Genomic DNA, 20,241 nt, shown 5'->3' with positions numbered 1-20,241 from the left:
TTCTTCACCGCTTAAGTATATTCTATGAAGGTTTTAGAGAGCTCCTGTATAACTTTACAGAGAGATCAAAGTTTCATGAAAGACTGAGAAGTTCATTCAGATTTGGGGGTTTTTTTGTATGTGTTCCATCACACTTTTTTGGCCAGAACTTAACACAGAATGGCAATTATGCAAGAAAGATGCTAGGTATTGTTCCTTCCCTTACGTGAAATTTTAACAAATGCAGAACATTTTTATGCGAGCTCCTGAAATGGGTGATGCAGGTCCTGCTTGAATAGAGATGAAATTTTTTGAAGGAGGTGATATTCTACTGTTATTTACCAAAACCAGCCAACAACACAACCCAAAATAATTACATCTCATGTTCATTCTCTTTGGGATGTTGCATGTAGGACAGAACAGTTTTGTAAAAATGATCCTTACTGATGTCCCATACAAGTTCAATGAACTCTTGTCAAGAATTCTATGTGTATTCTGAACAGAAGTGTTTCAAGTTATGCAGGTTCAATGCATTTCTGAGAGGACTGAATTGTTAGTTGTGTTTACTAGTGCACTTCTATTCCTTACCAGGTAAGTGCTCTGGGAAAGGAGGGATTTTCCACCACTCTTTAGCCTTCTTACATGAGCTCCCTTAGCTGGTATTTCTGGACAAGTCAGGTATATACTGCTGCGTGTGATCCATGTAGTATTTACATTTACTTTGGTTTGAATATAGAGTTTGTTTCTCAGTCCTGCAGGCTTCTGCTCCTGTGGTAGTTCAGGCACTCTGGCTGGTCAGGCTGTACTTCTCATGCTCTAGACAGCAGTTTCCTCCCACCTCCTTCCTTAAACCAGGAGGATAGGATGTGATTTCTTTAAGTGCTTACTAAGGACCTGGTGAAAAGCCAGCTGAGAAATCCGGTCATTAATATTGTGTGATATGTGAAAAGCATCTTGAAAGGGTAATAAATAGAGAATGGGTTTGAAATGTTTTGTGAAGTTTGCAAAAGTAACCACATCTATACATCATGAAGATCCTAGAAATGCAAGAGCTGAAATGTTGAATCCGGAAAAAGAAGTGAGGTTTCTTTAGGTACTAACACAACTCACAGGAAGTGCTGACCTCCAAGGGTGTGCAAATTACTCAGGTTTTGTAATTTTTAGTGTTCTCCATTTTTTCTAAGGCAAATGCTCTAGCAGGGATTTTTTTGGTGACTAGGCATTAGATCATTTGAAATTAATCACCTGTACTTCTTGAAACTTAGAGTTCCTATCAATATGTACTCATAAAAAAGAGATCTGGTTAAAAACAAAAGCTTTGATTCAGCAAGATTTTGAATACTCTGGGTCATTTCCATGTCACACAAGCACAAACTGATGTTTAACTGTATGAGTTAACTTTGATAGAATTGCTCATGTGTATAAAGCGTTTTGTCCTTAATTTTGTTAGTGCCAAGTGCTTGACACTTACCGGGGTTAAGTCCTTCGATCTTGTTCCGTTCAAAATTATGAAAAGCATCAGTTTTCAGGAAAAGCAAGGAGAATATGTGCTAGGTGTCTTCAATATGCAATTGCAGTGGAAATATTAAATATAAATGCATTAAAAGAGAAAAACAGGGCTAGTTTAGAATTGCATATGAATTATCTACATTGAAAACAGGTCTCTTTTGGGGAACCAGGCTGATACTTCCTGTGTTTATTTATTGAAGGAGTTTGTGTATAAAACTTCTAGAGCAGTGATTATTTATTTCTGAAACAACACAAGCGTTTTCATCAGACTAGTATTTTACCAAATCAGTGTATTCACCTGAAAATAGAGGCATATAATTGAAAGACAGAGGTTAGGTGAAGCCAAGCTCACCTAAGAGATACATACAGGTATTCAAATGTTGTATAGGTGAGTAAAAGAAAGAACGTTTCAGTGATGTTCAAGTTTAGAACAAACACATTTGGTGTCCCAGCTGTTTATCCTGTGTCAAATAATGCTATTGGACCAGCTGAAAAACCATAATCATAATCATAAATTACAATAATAAAAGTTCTTGGATTTAAAGGTTTTAACGTGTGTGTGCATAGAGTAATGAAAATGTGTTTAGAACATAAAATTGTACGCAAAGAATAGAGAAATAAAAATACTTGACAAGTTAATTCTTAAGTTTTTCTCAAAAAATTAGAAATGAGAAAGTTAACATCATGTAGAGTTGGATTAATAATCATCAGTTACATATTTTTTTAAAAGTTTTGCTACTCACTAGCTTATAAAATTAGCATTCTGCAAATTTGCCACTTGGTGGTGCCATATTGATTCATAAATCACAGATGTGAGCTAAGATGAGCTGTTGAAGTTGTTTCTGAGGAGTGTACACTAAGAGATGTATAAATTTGGTTGGAAGACTGATTCTGTGACAGTGGTGGTGCAGCTGTGTTCAGCAGCAGTTCTGGCCTCCATTCCTCAAGCCCCATATCTACAGTCCTCCTCTGTCCCTCCAGTACAAAAGACAGTAAGTACATAGCAAAGCTACATCTATGAGGATGGAGTTTCTGGAATGTTTCTCCCATACCTTGCATCCAACCAAAAAGAGTTTGGATTCAGTGATATTCCAGAAATAGTGCAGAATATGGCTTTGGGGTCTCTGGAGGCAGCTGCAGGTGTGCTGCAAGTGGTAGTATTTTTGTAGGTGTTTGACTGAAGTACTTCCTGTCCAGTTGTGGTTTTAACACTGCCAAAATTGTTACGTATTTATCACTGAGGTCTGTTTCCTTGAATTGAAGGAAGGGTAATGATTATCCTAAATGTAAATATAAACAAAAAGACTCATGTGATTAAATTAACTTTATTCCATCTCTCAGTTGCTGGGCTGCTCTTCAGCAGGCTTGAAGTTCCTGTGTTTTATTAAAATTTCTGAATTTGTCACAGTGTTTCAGTGTTACCAGTATTTGGCATTGAAGAATGTTTGCACCAGACTTAACAACTTCTTTTTTTTTTTTTTTCTTTTTCTCTCTTAATACTGCAGTTCCAAAAGAATTGGTGGAGCTTCACTTGAAACTGATGAGAAAGATTGGGAAGTCTGTCACAGCAGACAGATGGGAAAAATATTTGATCAAGGTACAATATGCACATTGTATTATCCTGCACAGCTGGAATATGGTTATGATGAGTAGTTGTGTGAGCAATACCTGGTATGAATTATAGTGAGCCTTGGGCTGTGCTGTGGCCAGCATTGATGTGTGTGCCCAGACTGTAGTTGCATCAGATCCCAGCTTAACTTTCAGTCTGCCTAGGCTTGTGTAAAAATATATCTGAAAATAGGCATTATCTTCTGCATGTAAAAGAGTATCCACCTTCATACTTGGTAGGAAAAATACTTTTTTGAGCATTAAGACACTAAATAAAGAAGATTTAGTAGCTTATAAGTGGGCTAAATCGAGCCGAGAGATTTACACAGTAACAATTCATTTGTATATCAAACGTGGATATAATTTAATGTGATTTGGTTGGTATTCATACAGGAACTAACCATATAGAGGTCTTTTAGCACGTGTTAATAATAAAAGAAGGTATTGCAGTGATTTATATCTGCATGCTCAGAATGGCACAGCTAATATGAAAATGTAGTTATGCATCAGTAAAAACAGAGCATCCTGTTGTTTTACATAATTCTGTCTTGGTATTTGAATTGCTGCTGTGCCGTTGTTGACACTTCACATGCAAATAGTTTTCAGTTTAAGTAATTTACACTTCTTCAGAATATAAAAATATATGGATAGTCAAAATTAATAGGTTACCATTTCCCCTCTGGATATGTTCCATGTGTCTTTCCATCTACAGAATTGCAATCTTATTATTGTCTGTACAGCCACAATCACATCTTGCTTAGAAATACAGCATCATGGTAATAGCAACCGTACAAATAATGGCATTTGACAAATCCAGTTGCAGTTTACCTCCTCAAGTGCTATGTATAAGCTTTACAGAGACAGGGATTTGTCTTGAGGTTTGTGTAGCCTTAAGATGACAAAGTTTTTAGGACTGGGAATATGTTGGGGAATAACCTGGTGAAGAGCCTTAAATTAACTCTAATCCCTTACCCAGTTGTAAAGTATTGATGATATTTTTAAAAAATAATTATGTAATAATGTATATAACTTCTGTATACTTTCTGTATTACCAAGTACTGTGGTTACCGAATTATGTTAAATTCCCTAATAAACCCAAAAACCATTGCGGCAAGCTGAGAAAACCCAACTCTGAGTCGAGAACTTATGTACCCCATTGAAGCCACTTATCAGTTGTGTTGTAAGGAGAAAGCAGAGGGATGAAACAAGTTTATGAGGGAGTAGTTTGGAAAATCTTATTCAGCAGGCACTGAAAGGATGGGGAAGCAGTAAGGAAACCTTCCCTTACACCCCTGTTAAGACCGAGTAAGTATTAATAAATTCGACTTCATTTAACAGTCTCCAGAGCTAACTTGAAATTTATTCTGGACAGTGGTTCAAAGTAACCTTGAAGAACAAAGGAATTTGACTATAACTAATTAGAAAGGTATGCTAATATTGTCCCAATTTCAAAGGAGTATAATTAATTTAGAAAAACAAGTTAAGAGCATTGGGAAATGTCACAAAAGCCAGGAAAAACTGAAAAGATGTGAGACCACTGAGAGCATTCTTCCCTGATACCAGCAGTATTGTTCCACATATTATTGATACACTCTAAGAGGCAAACTTGACCTGTTTTCCCTTTGTTGGAAACTACTAATGTGTTTCTTTACTAAAACAGGGTTTGACATTTTCTAGATGTGACCATGTTCTTACTTAGGCAGAAACTTTTTGTGGAGGACTTACATGCACAAATATTAAGAATATGTAGGTATTACTATGTTTTGTTTATATACCAACTATTTATAAAATGTATTTCATTTGACTGTTGTGCTTATAAAGAGTATGATAAAAATTGTCTCTAAGATATGGCTGGTATTTTGACAGATTAATGTATTTTGGGATAGGAAGTGAACATGATAGTTGAGAGTTCTTTCCCTTCCCTCTTCTGGAGGTGAACCACCCAAGTCACCAGCATGCTCACTAGTCTTTTTCTGGCAGAAAATGGCTGTAGGGCTCCAGGAATCTGACTTTTCTCCTCTATATAGGGAATGTATGTGGTCATGTATGACCAACATAAAGAAATGGCTTGTCCTAAACGTTCCAAAAACTACAAGGAACTGTCTATCTTAGCTATTCTTTGAGAAACAAGTAGTTAAGTCACATTGAATTGTCTCCTGACAAAATGTTCTATTTGACTATTGTCAAACATATTTTGCATTTTTATACAGATAAGATTTCTCTGGACTGGTCCATTTGGAACCTTCAATCCAAAATCAGCATGTTCTGGATACACTTGTCTTTTCCAATTATTAGAATTCAGGCATCTGTAGTCCCACCCAAACAGGCTCCTCTGCTATGTCTTTCACCTTCCTGTTTTTGTTGTTTAAAGTGAACATTTCGAACATGCCAATAGTAAGTGTCGGGTGCCATCTAGCTTCTTTGGAAATATTTGAGAGAGTGAGCTGTTCCAGCATCTCTTTCAGGGTGGGAAGGTGCTGACCACCCTTTAGCCTGCAGAAACCAGCTGCTCCTGCAAGCAGCAGGTTTTTGATCAGTGTGAAACATACCCTCAGTGAAGGCAAAGACAAGATTTCAGCAGAGCCTAAATCAATGAGATGTGTAGTTCAGGGTTGTGACAGTACTTGTCAAGAGAAAGCACAATTATCTGGGTTTTAATTGTCAAAATGTAGTCATTTCAGTTTGAACAGATACTTCCTCAGCTCTGATGTCTCGTAGCTCTTGCTTTGACAGTCACACACTTCCACAGCACATGAAGCTTCTCGTTATTGCTTTCATATTTAATGAGTAAGTAATGAATGGCAACTGGCATATGCCTTGAGCAAGGGTTTTGATGTATAGTTTCCCAGTGTTCTTCACATTACGTAGTTGAATATGAGAGAAAAGTAGAGTAACCTCATTCTGTGAGTGGGCAGCGTTTGTCTCCTGCTGTGAGCTTTGGCTTTGCATCAGAGAAGTCCCTGTGTAGCATTCCTTAACCTCAGAGCAAGAAAATCTGCTCTTCAGCAGGATCCCTTGTGACCAGAGTGCTCTTTGGTGTTCTCTGTAGGTTGTAGTTTAAAGTCACAGTATGATTTGTGGTGGCTGAGGTGATCTAACTGCAGTCTTACCCTTGGGCCACTTAAGAACTGGTGTTAGTACTAGGGATTGTGGAGGGTCAGTAATGTGGCCCAGGCGATAGTGGAGGGGTAGCAGCCCCTTTTCTTGGTTGGAGTCCAGGTAGATCTGCTGATCTGTGTTTCTGGTGGGTAAAATGTAGGGTTATTTTTGCTGCTGTTTCCAGATGTGATTTCCAGATGCTGCTTTCAGATGTGATTGACAGGTTTCTAAGTAGCTTGGTGACTGTATCTTGTTTTTAATAATAATTTGGTGATTGGGAGACTATGCTGTTTTGATTGAGTCCCTCCTTGCAGACTGAAGGGCAGCAGCACCTCATGTGTTGGTTTGGACAATCATGATTCAGCAATGACACTTCAAAATAATCTCAGCTGGTAGTGTAGCTGTGATCAGCTTTCACCTCCTCGTGGATATTTCCACTGGAATAGCCTCACCAACTGGAGATCCTGCCACGTGTCCTCAGCTGATGAGTAGCTTGTCTCTGATCATGAGAGCTGTCTTAAGCTTGTCTGAGTTGTTTAGGAGGAGAGGGAATTCCTTCTCCACCTTTATTATTGGAGTTCATGCTGATTCAATCTATTTATCCTCTATGGCCACTTCTTTTTGTGTTAGTTTTTTCCCCCCATATTGGTGTGGTTGAATTTATTTGCTTTAAGTAAATTGAAATTGGCTATACTTAAAATATTTTAAAATATCTATCAAACTCCTTAAAGCCCAAGGTATTTTCTGAAGAACAATAATTCCACCACGTGGAGTGAGTAGCAGTTGCATTTGTTATCTGCAGTACAGTTGAAGGACTTAGGGGACCCCAAGAGACCCTGGCAGCTTATGTGCTAAGTGCTGTAAGGAGATGTAATAAGAAATGCTGTCTACTTCAGAGAATTTATATTCTAAACAGACAGAAATAGCAAAATGTGAGATATTTTGCACAGCAAAGACAAGAATACCTTCCCAATCCAGAGATATGCTATCTAATTTAGGGTGTTTGGAGAATGTGGTGGTGATCAGGGCCTTGATGATCTGCTCTTCCATGGAAGTGCACCAGTGCTTTCTAACCTACCTCAGTTTTATTTTTTGTGTGAGGCTTTCTGACTGCAATCCCAAGGAGATTATGTATAATGAGTTACCACAGTAAAGTACTATTAATAAAAAAGTTTAAAGTTGCTTTTATCTCCTAACCCTGGAAATCTGCTTATTTTGTTTGTGACAGATATGCCAAGAATTCAACAGCACTTGGGCTTGGGAGATGGAAAAAAAAGGATACCTAGAAATGAGTGTTGAGTGCAAACTGGGAATTCTGAAGGTACACATTCATCAACTAAGATTCTAAATTACTTTTTTCTCACTCACTCAAGTATCTTGGAGATTTAGCTTCCTCACTCAAATGTCTTGCAAATTCAGCTTGATGGAACCATAAGTGCATATATTAAATAGAGAGCTGATCTTGGAACAGACATCATATTCATTACTGTGGGATAGGCCCAAACAGCATGTAACACTTTGTTTGCATATTTTTCACACTTTGTATGACAGTAGTTTTGTGCTTACTGTTTTTTCAACAGCTATTTGTCTTTGCAATCTACACTTCTAAAAATGTATGTTATCTCTCTGAATTCCAAAGGCAAAGATAGGACTTAATCTTTTCAAGTCTTGAGAAAACTGTCAGGGTTGGTTCCAACTTATGTATGACTTTTAGTGTAGAATGAGAGCTTGTACTATGTAATAAAATTTAGAATAAGCTTTCTAAGCTGACCAGAAAAAACAAAACAAACCTTGTCACTCATATTTAAAAACAACATGGTCTGGAAAAAACTGATAGCTACAACTGACACACAGATCCAACAGGGAGAGGCCTAAAAAGAAGTTCCAAATTACACTGAAAGGAAGTGAACTGATTTTCTTCTTTGTCTTTATATTTTCGATATTTTAACAGTCTTTCTACTTTCTCACTTTTTCAGTATCTCTGTGAATGTCAGTTTGATGACAATCTCAAGTTTAAGAATATCATTAACGAGGAGGATGCTGATGCCATGCGTCTGCAGCCCATTGGTCGGGACAAGGATGGCCTGATGTACTGGTATCAACTGGATCAAGAACATAATGTCAGGATGTACATAGAAGAACAGGATGACCAGGATGGATCCACATGGAAGTGCATTGTTAGGTATTCCTTTTTTTTTTTTTTCCTTTTTTTGTAGGATTTTTAACTATTTGTGGCTGGGACTCAGAAATATGTTTCAGTAACTCTTTGTTTCTCACAGAGTAGAACTCCTAACAGTGGGATTTTCTGCCTTCACATCTGTGTTCTAGTGAAAAATCATATAGAGAAATAACTTGCTGATTTGTTGGTAACAGCTATCATATAATTTTTTTCCCGCTTAATTGAGCTACAATGAATATATAGAAAGGGTACCAAGAGGACACTCTTAAGAATGACGGCTCCATACTGACCAGCTAAATGTCTTAGAAAATAGAATACTCTTGCTTCTTTAACTTCAATTTTATTCAGAAAGTAGCAAGTGGACAGATTTGGTTTTGGGGGAATTATATTGCAATTGCTCCTGTTGGAGGGAATTTAGAGTAGATCAATGAGATGGTCAGAGAACTGGAGCCTCTCCTATGAAGACAGGCTGAGGCAGTTGGGGTTGTCCAACCTGGAGAAGAGAAGGATCCAGGGAGACCGCAGAGCCCCTTCCAGAACACAAAGGCGCTCAAGAAAGTCAGAGAAGAAGTTTTTACAGAGTTGTGTACTGGTAAGACAAGGGGTAATGGCTTCAAACTCACAGAGGGCAGGTTTAGACTTGATATTAGGAAGAAATCCTTTACTGTGAGGGTGGTGAGGCACTGACACAGGCTGCCCAGAGAACTTGTAGCTACCTGACCCCAGGAAGTGTTCAAGGCCAGGTTAGCTGGGGCTTTGAACAACCTGGTCTAGTGGAAGATGTCCCTGCCCATGGCAGGGGAGTTGGAACTCGATGGTCTTTGAAAGTCCATTCCAACTCAAACCATCTGCAGGTTATTTACTGCCATAACTTTAGTTTAAACTTACTAGCATTACTTCTGGTTACATCTAGACAGCTGCTGTGGGTGAATAAAGTAAATGTATGTAAGCAAACAGATCGAGAGCTGAGCGGTGTTTATCTCTTTTGTGCTTTATAGACTCCAAAGATCATTGCCAAAAGTGGAAGAAATCAGGGTTCTACTCCACACTCACAGCAGAAAGCCACAGTAATGCACTGAGAAATCTGAAATGGTTTTAAAACGTGAGATTCCACATCTCAGGGTTGTTGCAAGCCTCCTTTCTTTCTCTAAATCTGGAGACAACAAATTACTGAACATTGGCTTTGAAAAAGAAATGTGAGAACCTTATTATTGTAGTCCATTATGAAAACAATGACTCTGTTCAGTCATGGCTCAAATTCTTTATAGATAAAGGGTTTTTAACAGTTAGATATGCAGTTTAAACAAGGAGTTACAGTGAACTGAGATTCATGTTTATACAGATGTGCACCAACGTTTTCTTGCTGTCATAACTCCAATAGCTGGAGTTTTCTAGACAACTTGGTGGTGCTTGCTACGTGTTCTTAGGATGCACACTTGCAAAAAGTATCTAAATTGTTTTGCTAGTTGCTTTCGAAAATTTCGCTTAAATGGTGTGGTTGCTTCTTTGGTGCATGAGCAGAAAGCTATAACTTCTCTGTTGAGAGAAAAAAGAAATAGCAAAGTAAAATCAGTGAGGATTGGCAGTAGGATAATGAATACGAGAATAATAGTAGCAGCTTGGATCCAGACCCAACAGAAATTGAGTTAAGATAGATAGGTAGATAAGGTCCTTCCAAAAACATAATTTTATTTTGGTGTGGATAAATGTGAAGGCTTCTGACTGCAAAGTTCTAGCCATTCAGGTTGGACAAGCATTTCACTGTGCTTGTGTTTTCATTATATAACTCTACAAGGTTTTCAGGGTAATGTTCATTTAATGAGATAATGTTTGTTTATTTTTCATGAATCCTTTTGGGGTAAGTAAGTGGCTTATCAGACTGTATGTTTTTCACTTCTAGAAACCGCAATGAGCTTGCCGAGACCCTTGAGCTCTTGAAAGCACAAATTGATCCTGCCCTGTTGAAAAATAACAATTCTCAGCAGGAGAACTCATCACGTGAAAGTCCAAGCATAGAAGATGAAGATGCCAAAAAGGGTGAAGAAGCAGCTACACAAGGTTTTCTGCCTTCTTATCTCAAATTTTAAATGTTGTGGTGTGGCAATGTTAGACTTTTCAGCCTCATGAAAAGTTACTGTGTTAGATTAGGACTTTTTAAAAAAGAGAAAAAATGTTTCTGTTCAAAGTAAATCAAGTAAATATTGAATCCTTTGAAATTATAAATATTTTTTGAGTTTTTTAGCACATATTTAAGCTCAAGAATTTATTTATAAGAAGAGAGCTATGTACAAATTGTTTCCTAGGTAATTCTTTTTTATTTTTGCTGTACCCTTTGTATAATATTGTAAATACTCATCATTGTATGTTTTTGTGGGGCATTGAACTTTTCTTGTTCTAGCAACATTAAAATTTGAAAAAGAAAAAAATCTGCTCGTGCAATGCCATGATTGAAATCAATATAGTATTGGGTGTGGTGTTTATTCTTGCTTTTGAGTTTGAATCAGACAAATATAGGTTATTTCCTCAAATGTTTCACAATCAACATGATTTTTCAAGAAGACATGAGATTAAGTTAAAACAATTAAAAATACTAAAATACTGTAGAAGTGAAGCTGTCCTTACCTATCTCCACTGTATTGTTGTTATTAGAATCATAGAATCATTTAGGTTGGAAAAGATCTCTAAGATCAAAGCAAAGAACTTTTTTCTTTCTTTATTATCATGTCATTGCACATAATCTACTAACTTGCTGACTTGTTGGTTTGTGCATTGGTTTTACTAAGTATCAGTTAGCTTGAAGTATTTTATGTTATAAGAATCTGATCTTTTTTCAGGTCATGAAAAAAGCTAAAATCTTATTATCCCAAGTAATTCTACACCAGTTTTACTACCTTGTATTATTATTTTTTTAAAATACAGGAAAATATTTTCACAATCAGAAACAAGATTTAAATATTACAGAGTGTTTGTAGGTGTTTTTTTTAAATGTGTATGAGTTAATTGGGTATATGGAATTAGTTGGGACCTGTCTTGATTCTGAATACCAAAGAGAAAGACCTGGCATTTTATTCGCATTCTTTGTGCAACAAACAGTTTAGAACAGAAAAAATAAATGAAACATTTAGATAAATTTGGAGTTGTGGAAGTATTAAAAGAAGATTGTAGAAATGGCAGTAAATTGTGACAATCACCAGCAGAATAGTCTCTCAGTCCTAGACATTGCTAATATCTAATTCCGCATGTAAGTGCCAGCACAACCTGCATGGTTACTGACACTGCAGAATTAATTCCATGTATTGATTTTACCTTTGTCTCAATCAAGCCAGATCATCTAATTGACATCTCTTCTTCAGATACGATTTTACTTTACCTTGAATTCAGGAGCAGTCATTTGAAAACATTTCAATGAATGTCCACCTTGTAGATAATTCCCCAAATCCTGTGGCACACTCACCTGGCTCAGTGCTTGCATTAGGCTGTGTATTGGTTCAAAATCACCCCTAAGCACCAGTTGCAGAACCACAGAATAGTTTGGAATGGAGGGGACCTTTAAAGGCCATTTAGTCAAACCTCCCTGCAATGAGCAGAGATGTCTTAAACTGTATGAGAGTTGCTCAGAACCCCGTCCAGGCTGACCTTGAATGTTTCCAGGGATGGGACAACCACCACCTCTCTGGGGAACCTCTACCGGTGTTTCACCTACCTAATTGTAAAAAACTTCTTCCTAATATCTAATCTAAACCTGCCCTCTCTAAGTGTAAAACCATTCCCCCTTGTCCTGTCACTTCAGGCACTTGTCAAAATTCCAGCTCTCTTGTAGCCGCTTTAGGTACTGGAAGGGGCTCTGAGGTCTCCACAGAGCCTTCTCTTCTGCAGTCTGTACAAGCCCAACTCTCTCAGCCTGTCTCCATAGCAGAGGTGCTCCAGCCCTCTGAGCATCTTTGTGATCTCCACTGGACTCACTCCAGCAGGTCTCTGTCTCATATATGTAGTGAATAATGAAATTATTTACATTTGCAGTGATTGAAGTGCTGTCAGTGTATTCACAGAGCACTACTTAAAGTCTTTCAGTTGAGAAGCTGTAGTTTTTCTTCCTTGTAGTCCAAGGATTGCACTCAAAACCCTTCTAAAGTGCAGTGAAAACATATCAGAATATGTTACTGTTTGCAATATGTACTTGTTTGCTTTGGCCACTTTCCATGCAGCATTAAATTAGTTCATACAAAAATATGGTAAACTGACCCAGTGCTTACATGTTTTCTGCTGGCCTAATTGATTGACTCAAATAGCATTAAGAAAACTTGTGCTTTGACTGAGTAATTTTGTATATATATGAAATGCTTTATGAGAAGTTCACGGAGTTTACCTGTAGAACATCTGCTGGTTTTCAGTCTGGAGAAGTTTTGGGATTTTGGTGATCCTTAATGAAATTTGGGAGGAAGCAGTAGGTTAAGGGAAGAAATGGTTGGACAAAGTTTAGACAGAAGTGTAGGGAAGCTGAAAGAATTCAGACATAGAAAAAAATATCTCATTTTCACTGTTAAAGTTCTTTACAGAGGCGGCTTTTTCTTTTTTTACAAGGGCTCTGAGTGGGGATCACTTCTATGAAGGGGAAAAAACCAGTCTTGAGCCTTCAAAATGTTACCATTTCTGGTGCCTCATAGATGCATCTTTCACTGCTGTACTAATGCTGAGATTTATATGGGTACATGCATTGTATTTGAAAATATTATAAAATCTGTGAATTCTTCCTCACTGCTCTTTTCTAGAATGCTTTTTTCTTTGATGTAATTTTTAACTGTCATGTACTGTCCCCTGTATATTTCTAACTATTTTGGAAAGCTCTCATCATGGAAAAAACTACACTAGCTGGGATTGAGAGGGGCAAGGTAGAAGGAAAAAAATAATCTTTTTGTTCGCAGTTATGGCACACTCGCAAAAGCATCTTTTAGGTGGTAGGAGCTGCTACTCTGGTATATATAGTGATACTGTATTTGCTTTTTCTAATTAGTTCTATTGCTGGCTGACACAAATCAGATAAAAAATTCTTAGGTATCAAGAGGTTGTGGTAATGACAAATAATGAGCTTAAGCATATAATTACAGAATAGCTCTATGGTTTATTCTGACTGCTGGAGCTGTACTTCAGGCCCTAATAATCTGAGTTAGCAAAGTGGAATAACCTGATTGTTTAATCTCTGCAGGTGTTTCTGGGATATGCTTCTATTCACTGCTTGTTTTAAAAAGAGTAGATGAAGTGGGTGTAGAATATTGTCTGTATGTAGGAGATGTAGTCATTGCCCAAGAACCTGGATGAATTTTGCCATAAGCCATAATGCTGAATGTCTTTTCTCCAAACTGTTGAAGTACGATAGTTAAGAATATCTTGAAAGAAAAACACGTACAAACAGGAGACTGACTTCTCTGAGGAATTTCACTTGAAGGCCTCGGAATCCTACACTGTGTTCTGTTTTCTGAAATAGTCCAGAAACTCGAGACTTCAGGTCTCTGCTTAGGTTTTATTTATCCTCTGAAAGTATTGTGGTACTACTGAAGAGGGGGCTGGGATGTCTGTTGAAAGAAGCATAAATCTAGAGTTCTGCTGCTGGCTTCTGAAATTTAGGTTTATCTCGGTATATAATTAAACTGAACAGTGATTCTACAGCTAAAAATTGTCAGCCCACTCATTTAATGACAGTTTTAGACAAGTGAGATTTCGAGTAATTGAACAAGAGAAGATTCCTTTGTGTGAGACTTAGGGCTGTTGGTTTTTTTAGATATGCTTTTGTTTTGATGATGTTCTTTGTAATCCTGGAGGTCCCCTGGTTGTTTCATAGCTATTTTTCTCTGTCAACAGAAAATCAGTTAAAAATCAAAGAAGAAAAAGAGCAGGTGGAGGAACAGTCAGTGGAATCAGAAAGCCTTCCTCCTCCTGTGGTCAAAGAAGATGAAAATATGCTGAAAATTGAGAAAGTGGAAGAAAAAGAAATTATAAAATTGCCAGTAATAGTAAAATTAGAGAAACCTTCAGAACACAATGAAGAAAAGCAAACTGTCAAAGAAGAAAGTGACTCCTTTAAAGAAAATGTCAAACCTGTTAAAGTAGAGGTAAAGGAAAACAAAACAGAACCCAAAGACCTAAAAGAAGTAAAAAGCTGTTCGGACAAAATAGCAGTTCATGAGCCAGAGAGGCTAGAATTTTGTGTTAATGTCAAAACTCCCCAAGAAATTGTGGAGAAGTCTGTGGAAGAAAGCGAAAAACTTAAAAATGACCAGCAGGCAAAAATACCACTTAAAAAGCGAGAGATCAAGCTGACGGATGACTATGACAGTCCAATAAAGGGGCCCCTGTGTAAATGTGTTACTCCAACAAAGGATGTCTTGAAGGAAGAAGGGAAACCAGAAGAAGAAGCTTTTAAGAGAGTCCCTACAATTACTGCTTTGTGTCCTGACGGGAAAGTACTAGTAAATGGAGAGGTTAGCTGTGAAAAAATAACCCCGAGTGTCATACAAAACAATAAGTCAGAACACTCTGCTGGTGCAAAAGAAGACAGCAGCTCACTGAAAGAGAAAAATGGAAAAAGTGGGGAAAACCTATCAGACTCCCTAAACTCTATAAAAACGTGTGAGATTGAGAAAAATTCTGTAAGTGTGCTGAAAGAGATTGGGGCTGTGGTCTCTGACGTTTCTAATCAGAAAGTGCCTTCAAAGGAGGAATCTAGTCCTGTGGAAAAAGAGTCCCTTGACAGCGCAACTACTGAAACAGTAGCAGAAGAGTCTTCGAACTCTGAAGACTGTGCCAAAACAACTGAAGAGAAACCAGCAACCAATATCAAGGAGGACAGCCCACTGCCTCCCAAAGAATGTTCAGAGAAGCTGGAGACACCCCCAAGTGCATCTGCTCCTGAAGAACTACCCACGCTTGCACTGGCTGATGAAGAGACTTTGGAAAGTAAAGGTGAGTCTGAGGAGAAAACTGATTCTCCAAAAGCTGCTGAGGTACCTCCTGCATCTGCTTCTCCTGTTACTGTGGAGAAACCTGTTTTGGAAAAGGAGGACTCTGATAGTAAAATGGCTCTACCTGAGGAGAGCAAAGTAGAAGAAAAATCCAGCCTTGAAAAACAAGAGGAAGAGCCAAATACCGCCAAAACAGAGCCAGATGGATTAGGTGATGCTCATGCATCTAATCTAGAGGACTCCTCAGAGAGCAAAAAGGAATCTCCACTACCTAGAAGCAAATTTAAATATAAGCTAGTTTCTGAAGAAGAAAGCTGTGCAACAGAGAACAAGGAAATAACTTCTGAAAGACAGAAAGAAGGAATTAAATTAACAATCAGGATCTCTAGTCGGAAGAAAAAGACAGAAACACCGCCAGAAGAGGTCAGCATTGGCCGCACATTAAGGCGCTCTCCAAGAATATCCAAGCCTACTCCAAAAGTTGCGGAGACTCGGGATCAGAAGACTGAGAAGAAGCGAACTGAAGAGGAAGAGGAGAAACCTACAGCAGCACAAAAAGCAGAACGAAAAGAAGATGCAAAAAAACAAGAGAAGGAGACAAATTCTAAGGTTAACAAGGTAATACAGTTTTATTACCTGGGAGTAGAGAATACCGGCAGCCTTATCTATAAGGATGTACACTTACATAGGAATATTGAAGAATATGTTCCTTTTGTCAGTTTTTGCAAGAAACTAGCTTTGCAATTCAGTTAGTGGACTCAACCAATTTTGCAACACCCTGTAAGAGAGTGCTAATATCTGTTGACTTACCAGTTTGTAAAATCTGTCACTTGAACCAACCTAAGTAGACCAAATCAACTGGAGAGAATTCTAAAAGCTGACATGATCAGACATGAGTCTGTCTGGCTGAGTGGCTGAATGGAGACTTGTAGCTCCTGTGGATTTACTAGATGGATACTTGTTGGTGTCTGGTTGGTCAGGATGATCATAAGCTAAAAAGGAACCAACAAATGGTAAAGAATAAAAATATTATCACTTCTCTTTCTAGGTGAAACCAAAGTTATTGTTGTGGTGAGTTCCTGATATAATTTAGCTTTTCTCATGTGGAATACCCATTTTAATTTGGGTGGAGGTATTTTTTTCATGATTGACTTTTGTTTATGCAGCATAGATCTTTAAAAGTACATCAGGGAAATATATCTGTGGCAGTTTGAGCCACATTAGAAAATCCAAAATCCAATTTCCAGGCTTCCCCACCCCTTCCCACAATTTATCCTAACACCAAAGAGAAAACTTTTAGGCCAGAGGCTTCCATAGGGGAAGGGCGAAGTATATACATTTATTTACACAAATAAATACTATACAAACTAAAGGCAACTATATATATATATTATTACACTTCTATCAGTCCTTTTAAGCCCCTCCCTTTAACTTTAGTCCAGGAGAAGCCTTTCAAGGCTGATAATGTAACACAGTCTCTCTCTCTCTCGTGGGAGTGTTCAGGGCCCCCTGAACACTCCCTCACCAACCTTCAGCTGTTTGCTGCAGTCTTTTCTCCTCACAAAGTCCAAGAAGGTAGTTCTGAGTCCTTTCTCCTCGGTCCCATGTCAGTCTCTGCTGTGTCATTCTCTCTCTCTCTCAGTCTCATACCTCGGTTCGCTGCTGCTGTAGCTTATCACGGTAGGCATTGGAATCTTCATTCTTCCAAGTCAGTTTTCGGCTGCCCCCAGTAGGGCAACTCCTGAGCCCTTGGCCCATCTCCAGTTTGTTACCTGGGATTCTTCCCCCTGGTAATCGAGCCTCCTCCAGCCGTCTCTTGGCTCAGCTTCAATACTAAGCCTTGCATCCACTCCCACTTAAACAGCCAGAGGGAAAAACAGCCCGCTTCTGCAGCTTGGCTGCAAAAGGGGGGAAGAAGAGGGCCTGGCCGCAAGGCCTGCCTCTCTCTCCTCGCTTACCAGTTGTTTTGTGAGTCATGTCCCTCACAAACACTCACTCACTCCAATGCTGTCTCTAACTCTGACCTAGGCAGAGTTGGGGGGGCCACAGGGCTCCCCTCTCCCCCCCGGAGTGGGGAAGAAGGAGCCCAGCCACCCCCTGGCCTTCTACACCTACACGCAGCAGACACCAACAGAGAGATACTGCCAACAGCTTCCAGTGCTGTGTATATATGATTTTTGAGCAGAAGTGAACAAAGACGAGTGGTGATCGGCTCTCCAGGGAACACTGCCCTGGCACCCAGTCACCTCTGAGCCCCCCGACTCCCAGGGGGGCCATCTCAAACCATGACAACATCACAGAAAGTTAAACATACATTTGTATAGTGTGCTTCTGAGTCTGTGTATTTATAAACACCTTTTATTAATTTATTTTCTGTTTTTTTCCGGATATGGAGTACAAAAGGGAAACAAGGAATAATGAGTTTGTATTTTTAAAGTGCTCTCTTTTTATATCAACTTGTCAGTTTTTCCACTGCAGCACATTTTTGACTGATTTTGTAGTTTTACCAAAACATTCACTCATTTAGCAAGTTTCTTTCACATATTGCTATGTTGAATAACCTTCATAAACGGAACATACAGTTGATTTTTCAATGAATAACCTTCATAAATGGAACAAACAGTTGATTTTCCTCAATGAATGGTAGCATCTATACTGAAAAAAATCTGTCATAATAAATTTTCCATTTAAATATTTTAATTAAAAAAAGAAAATAAACAAAAATACCAATGATTGTAAGTCCTGTAAGTGGTTAGAATTTTGAAGTACTGTTGCTACAGGTGTTTTAACTTGATCTCTGTTTTGAAAGATGAAGAGATCAGAAGATGCTTGCTTTTCTACAGAAGTTCTAAAATAATTATGATAGAGGAAGAAGTTTGAAGCTGTTAAGATGTTATTTGATCAAGATAAAAAAATATGAAATTCTTTAATAGCCTATTTTATGTCATTGGGTTACTTTTCTTTTTAAAGAAGGGTCTCTAAAAAACAGATTTGAAATTAGATGATGTATGATGAAGCCAAAACCTTATCTAATATTATAATGGATTTTAAATACCTTTGCTACTGAAGCTTATGGAACAGTAAAATCTCTTAAAGAGGTGGAAATTAATGTTAAGAACCTGAAACAAAATTTTACCAATATGACAAGTACTGCTGTGGTACAAGTTAATTCTGCAAGGGAAATAGAATATTTTGTACATTTTAGTTTATTCAGCTCATTCGAATCTATGAGTAGTTAAGTCAAAATTGAAAAAATGCTTTGAGTTGAAAAAGCTGGAAAAGTTATTTTCTTTTTTCAGTATCTTTGAGGAGGGAAGAATTGTGAGAGAATGATGGCTGTAAGAAACAAGTCAGTCAACAGGAATAAAAGTTTCCTCTGTTTGGCATGTTGCTTTAAATCTAAAATACCTTAGTTGCACAAAGTATTTTTAAGTAATTCAAAATAGGCTTCTGAGTTTTATTTGGAACCTGTTTTTCATCCAAAATATGGTAGTAAATATGATAGAAAGGGGGTAGAGGCTGCTTTGATTATCAAAAAAGAAGTATCAACTAAATCACTTTTCACTTAAGAAAAATAATTGAAAACTATAAATGTGAAAGAAGACCTAGATATAAGTTATGTGCTTAAAAGATGCAGTGATTTTATTTCAGAAACAAACATGTTTTCTGAAATAAATAATATAAAAGGCTTAAACTATATGAGGGGACAGTGGGACAGAAAAAAGATCCTCTTTGAGTAGAGGCAAGCTATCATCAAAAAGTCAGAAAGTTTAAATGTGGAATTTACCATGTTCACTACCGAGTTTACCTTGTCAAAATAGATAAAAATGGGCTGAGTGAAAAAAATTGTCTTCCATCTTTTAAATCTCACTTGAAAATTTCTTTGTGTACACAGATGCAATTTTTTTCTCCCTTTATCCTGTTGCATTTTAAGGATCTTGGAAAGAGAATCTATTCATTGAAATGCTCTGCTGTAAATTTACTGCAGCTGTTCTGACTGAAATGAGTCACTTTAGAGACAAATATTTTTTAAGATCTGGGAAGAAACTCTTCTGAGCTTCTTTCCTGTTTTTTCTTTGGAATGGTGTCTCTTACAGAAAAGCAAAGTTCGGTGGACCGGTACACGAACACGTGGCAGGTGGAAATACTCAAGTAATGAAGAAAGTGAGGACTCAGAGAGCGAAAAAAACTCCGATGAGGAGGAAGAAGAGGAAGAAGAGGAGGAAGAAGAAGTTGCACCTGCTGATGACGATGAGCCGTGCAAGAAGTGTGGCCTTCCCAATCACCCTGAGCTGGTAAGTTTTTGGGGAAAGCTTCTGTGGGCTGTTGTGTCAGACTTGGTGGATTGGCTTTGGTGGTGTCTGAGGGCACATCAGCCTTTGGGATGGCTGTATGTAGGAGAGTACTTTCTAGGTTTTAGCTGGTAAACACAAAAGTGGGTGAGTTACCTTTGATAAGGAGGGAAGGAAGTTATTTTTTCTGTTTTCCACCACAAAAATATCATCTTTTATGAGGTATTAACACAGTTTAGCCCATTGAGAATTAATCTGGGTGAGGCTTTAGGTTGTGCCTGCAATTGCAATAAATACAGAGGAGACAGCATTAATAAGAACCCCAACAGTGTCATGTCTGCTTTCCAGTGTCACATGACATGGCCACAGCTATGGTCATCCTCATTGGATGTAGCTGCACATCACCCTGAGGACTGAGTACAGCAAAATCCCAGACAGAAAGAGCACAGTGAGCTTTTACTATTTCTCATGGTTATGGTTCCTGTTCATCTGTGGTAGATATTATGGATTCCTGTTTATCTGGGAAACCATCATGTGCAGTCCTGATATGAATCCACAAAGTAAGCCCACTCTAGGGTGTGTGACAGATATCCTGACATAGCTGAGGCAAAGTTTGACC

The 20,241-nt window shown here is 38.1% G+C and overlaps 1 protein-coding gene across 1 annotated transcript in view; it reads left to right on the top strand.

Annotated features, from left to right (window-relative positions):
* The window catches only part of RSF1 (remodeling and spacing factor 1), a 64,025-nt gene that overhangs the window by 21,161 nt on the left and 22,623 nt on the right, over positions 1-20,241 (top strand). The window contains exons 2-7 of the mRNA XM_029964885.1: positions 2,994-3,085; positions 7,424-7,516; positions 8,172-8,377; positions 10,275-10,432; positions 14,231-15,948; positions 19,428-19,625. Coding sequence (XP_029820745.1) covers positions 2,994-3,085; positions 7,424-7,516; positions 8,172-8,377; positions 10,275-10,432; positions 14,231-15,948; positions 19,428-19,625 — 2,465 coding nt within the window. The remainder of the gene's footprint in view (positions 1-2,993; positions 3,086-7,423; positions 7,517-8,171; positions 8,378-10,274; positions 10,433-14,230; positions 15,949-19,427; positions 19,626-20,241) is intronic.

The sequence above is a fragment of the Manacus vitellinus genome, unplaced genomic scaffold (assembly GCF_001715985.3).
Source record: "Manacus vitellinus isolate BGI_N305 unplaced genomic scaffold, ASM171598v3 scaffold_83_pilon, whole genome shotgun sequence".
Lineage (NCBI taxonomy): Eukaryota > Metazoa > Chordata > Aves > Passeriformes > Pipridae > Manacus > Manacus vitellinus.
The sequence above is the reverse complement of the archived record's forward strand: the minus strand, read 5'-3'. Positions and strand labels throughout refer to the sequence as shown.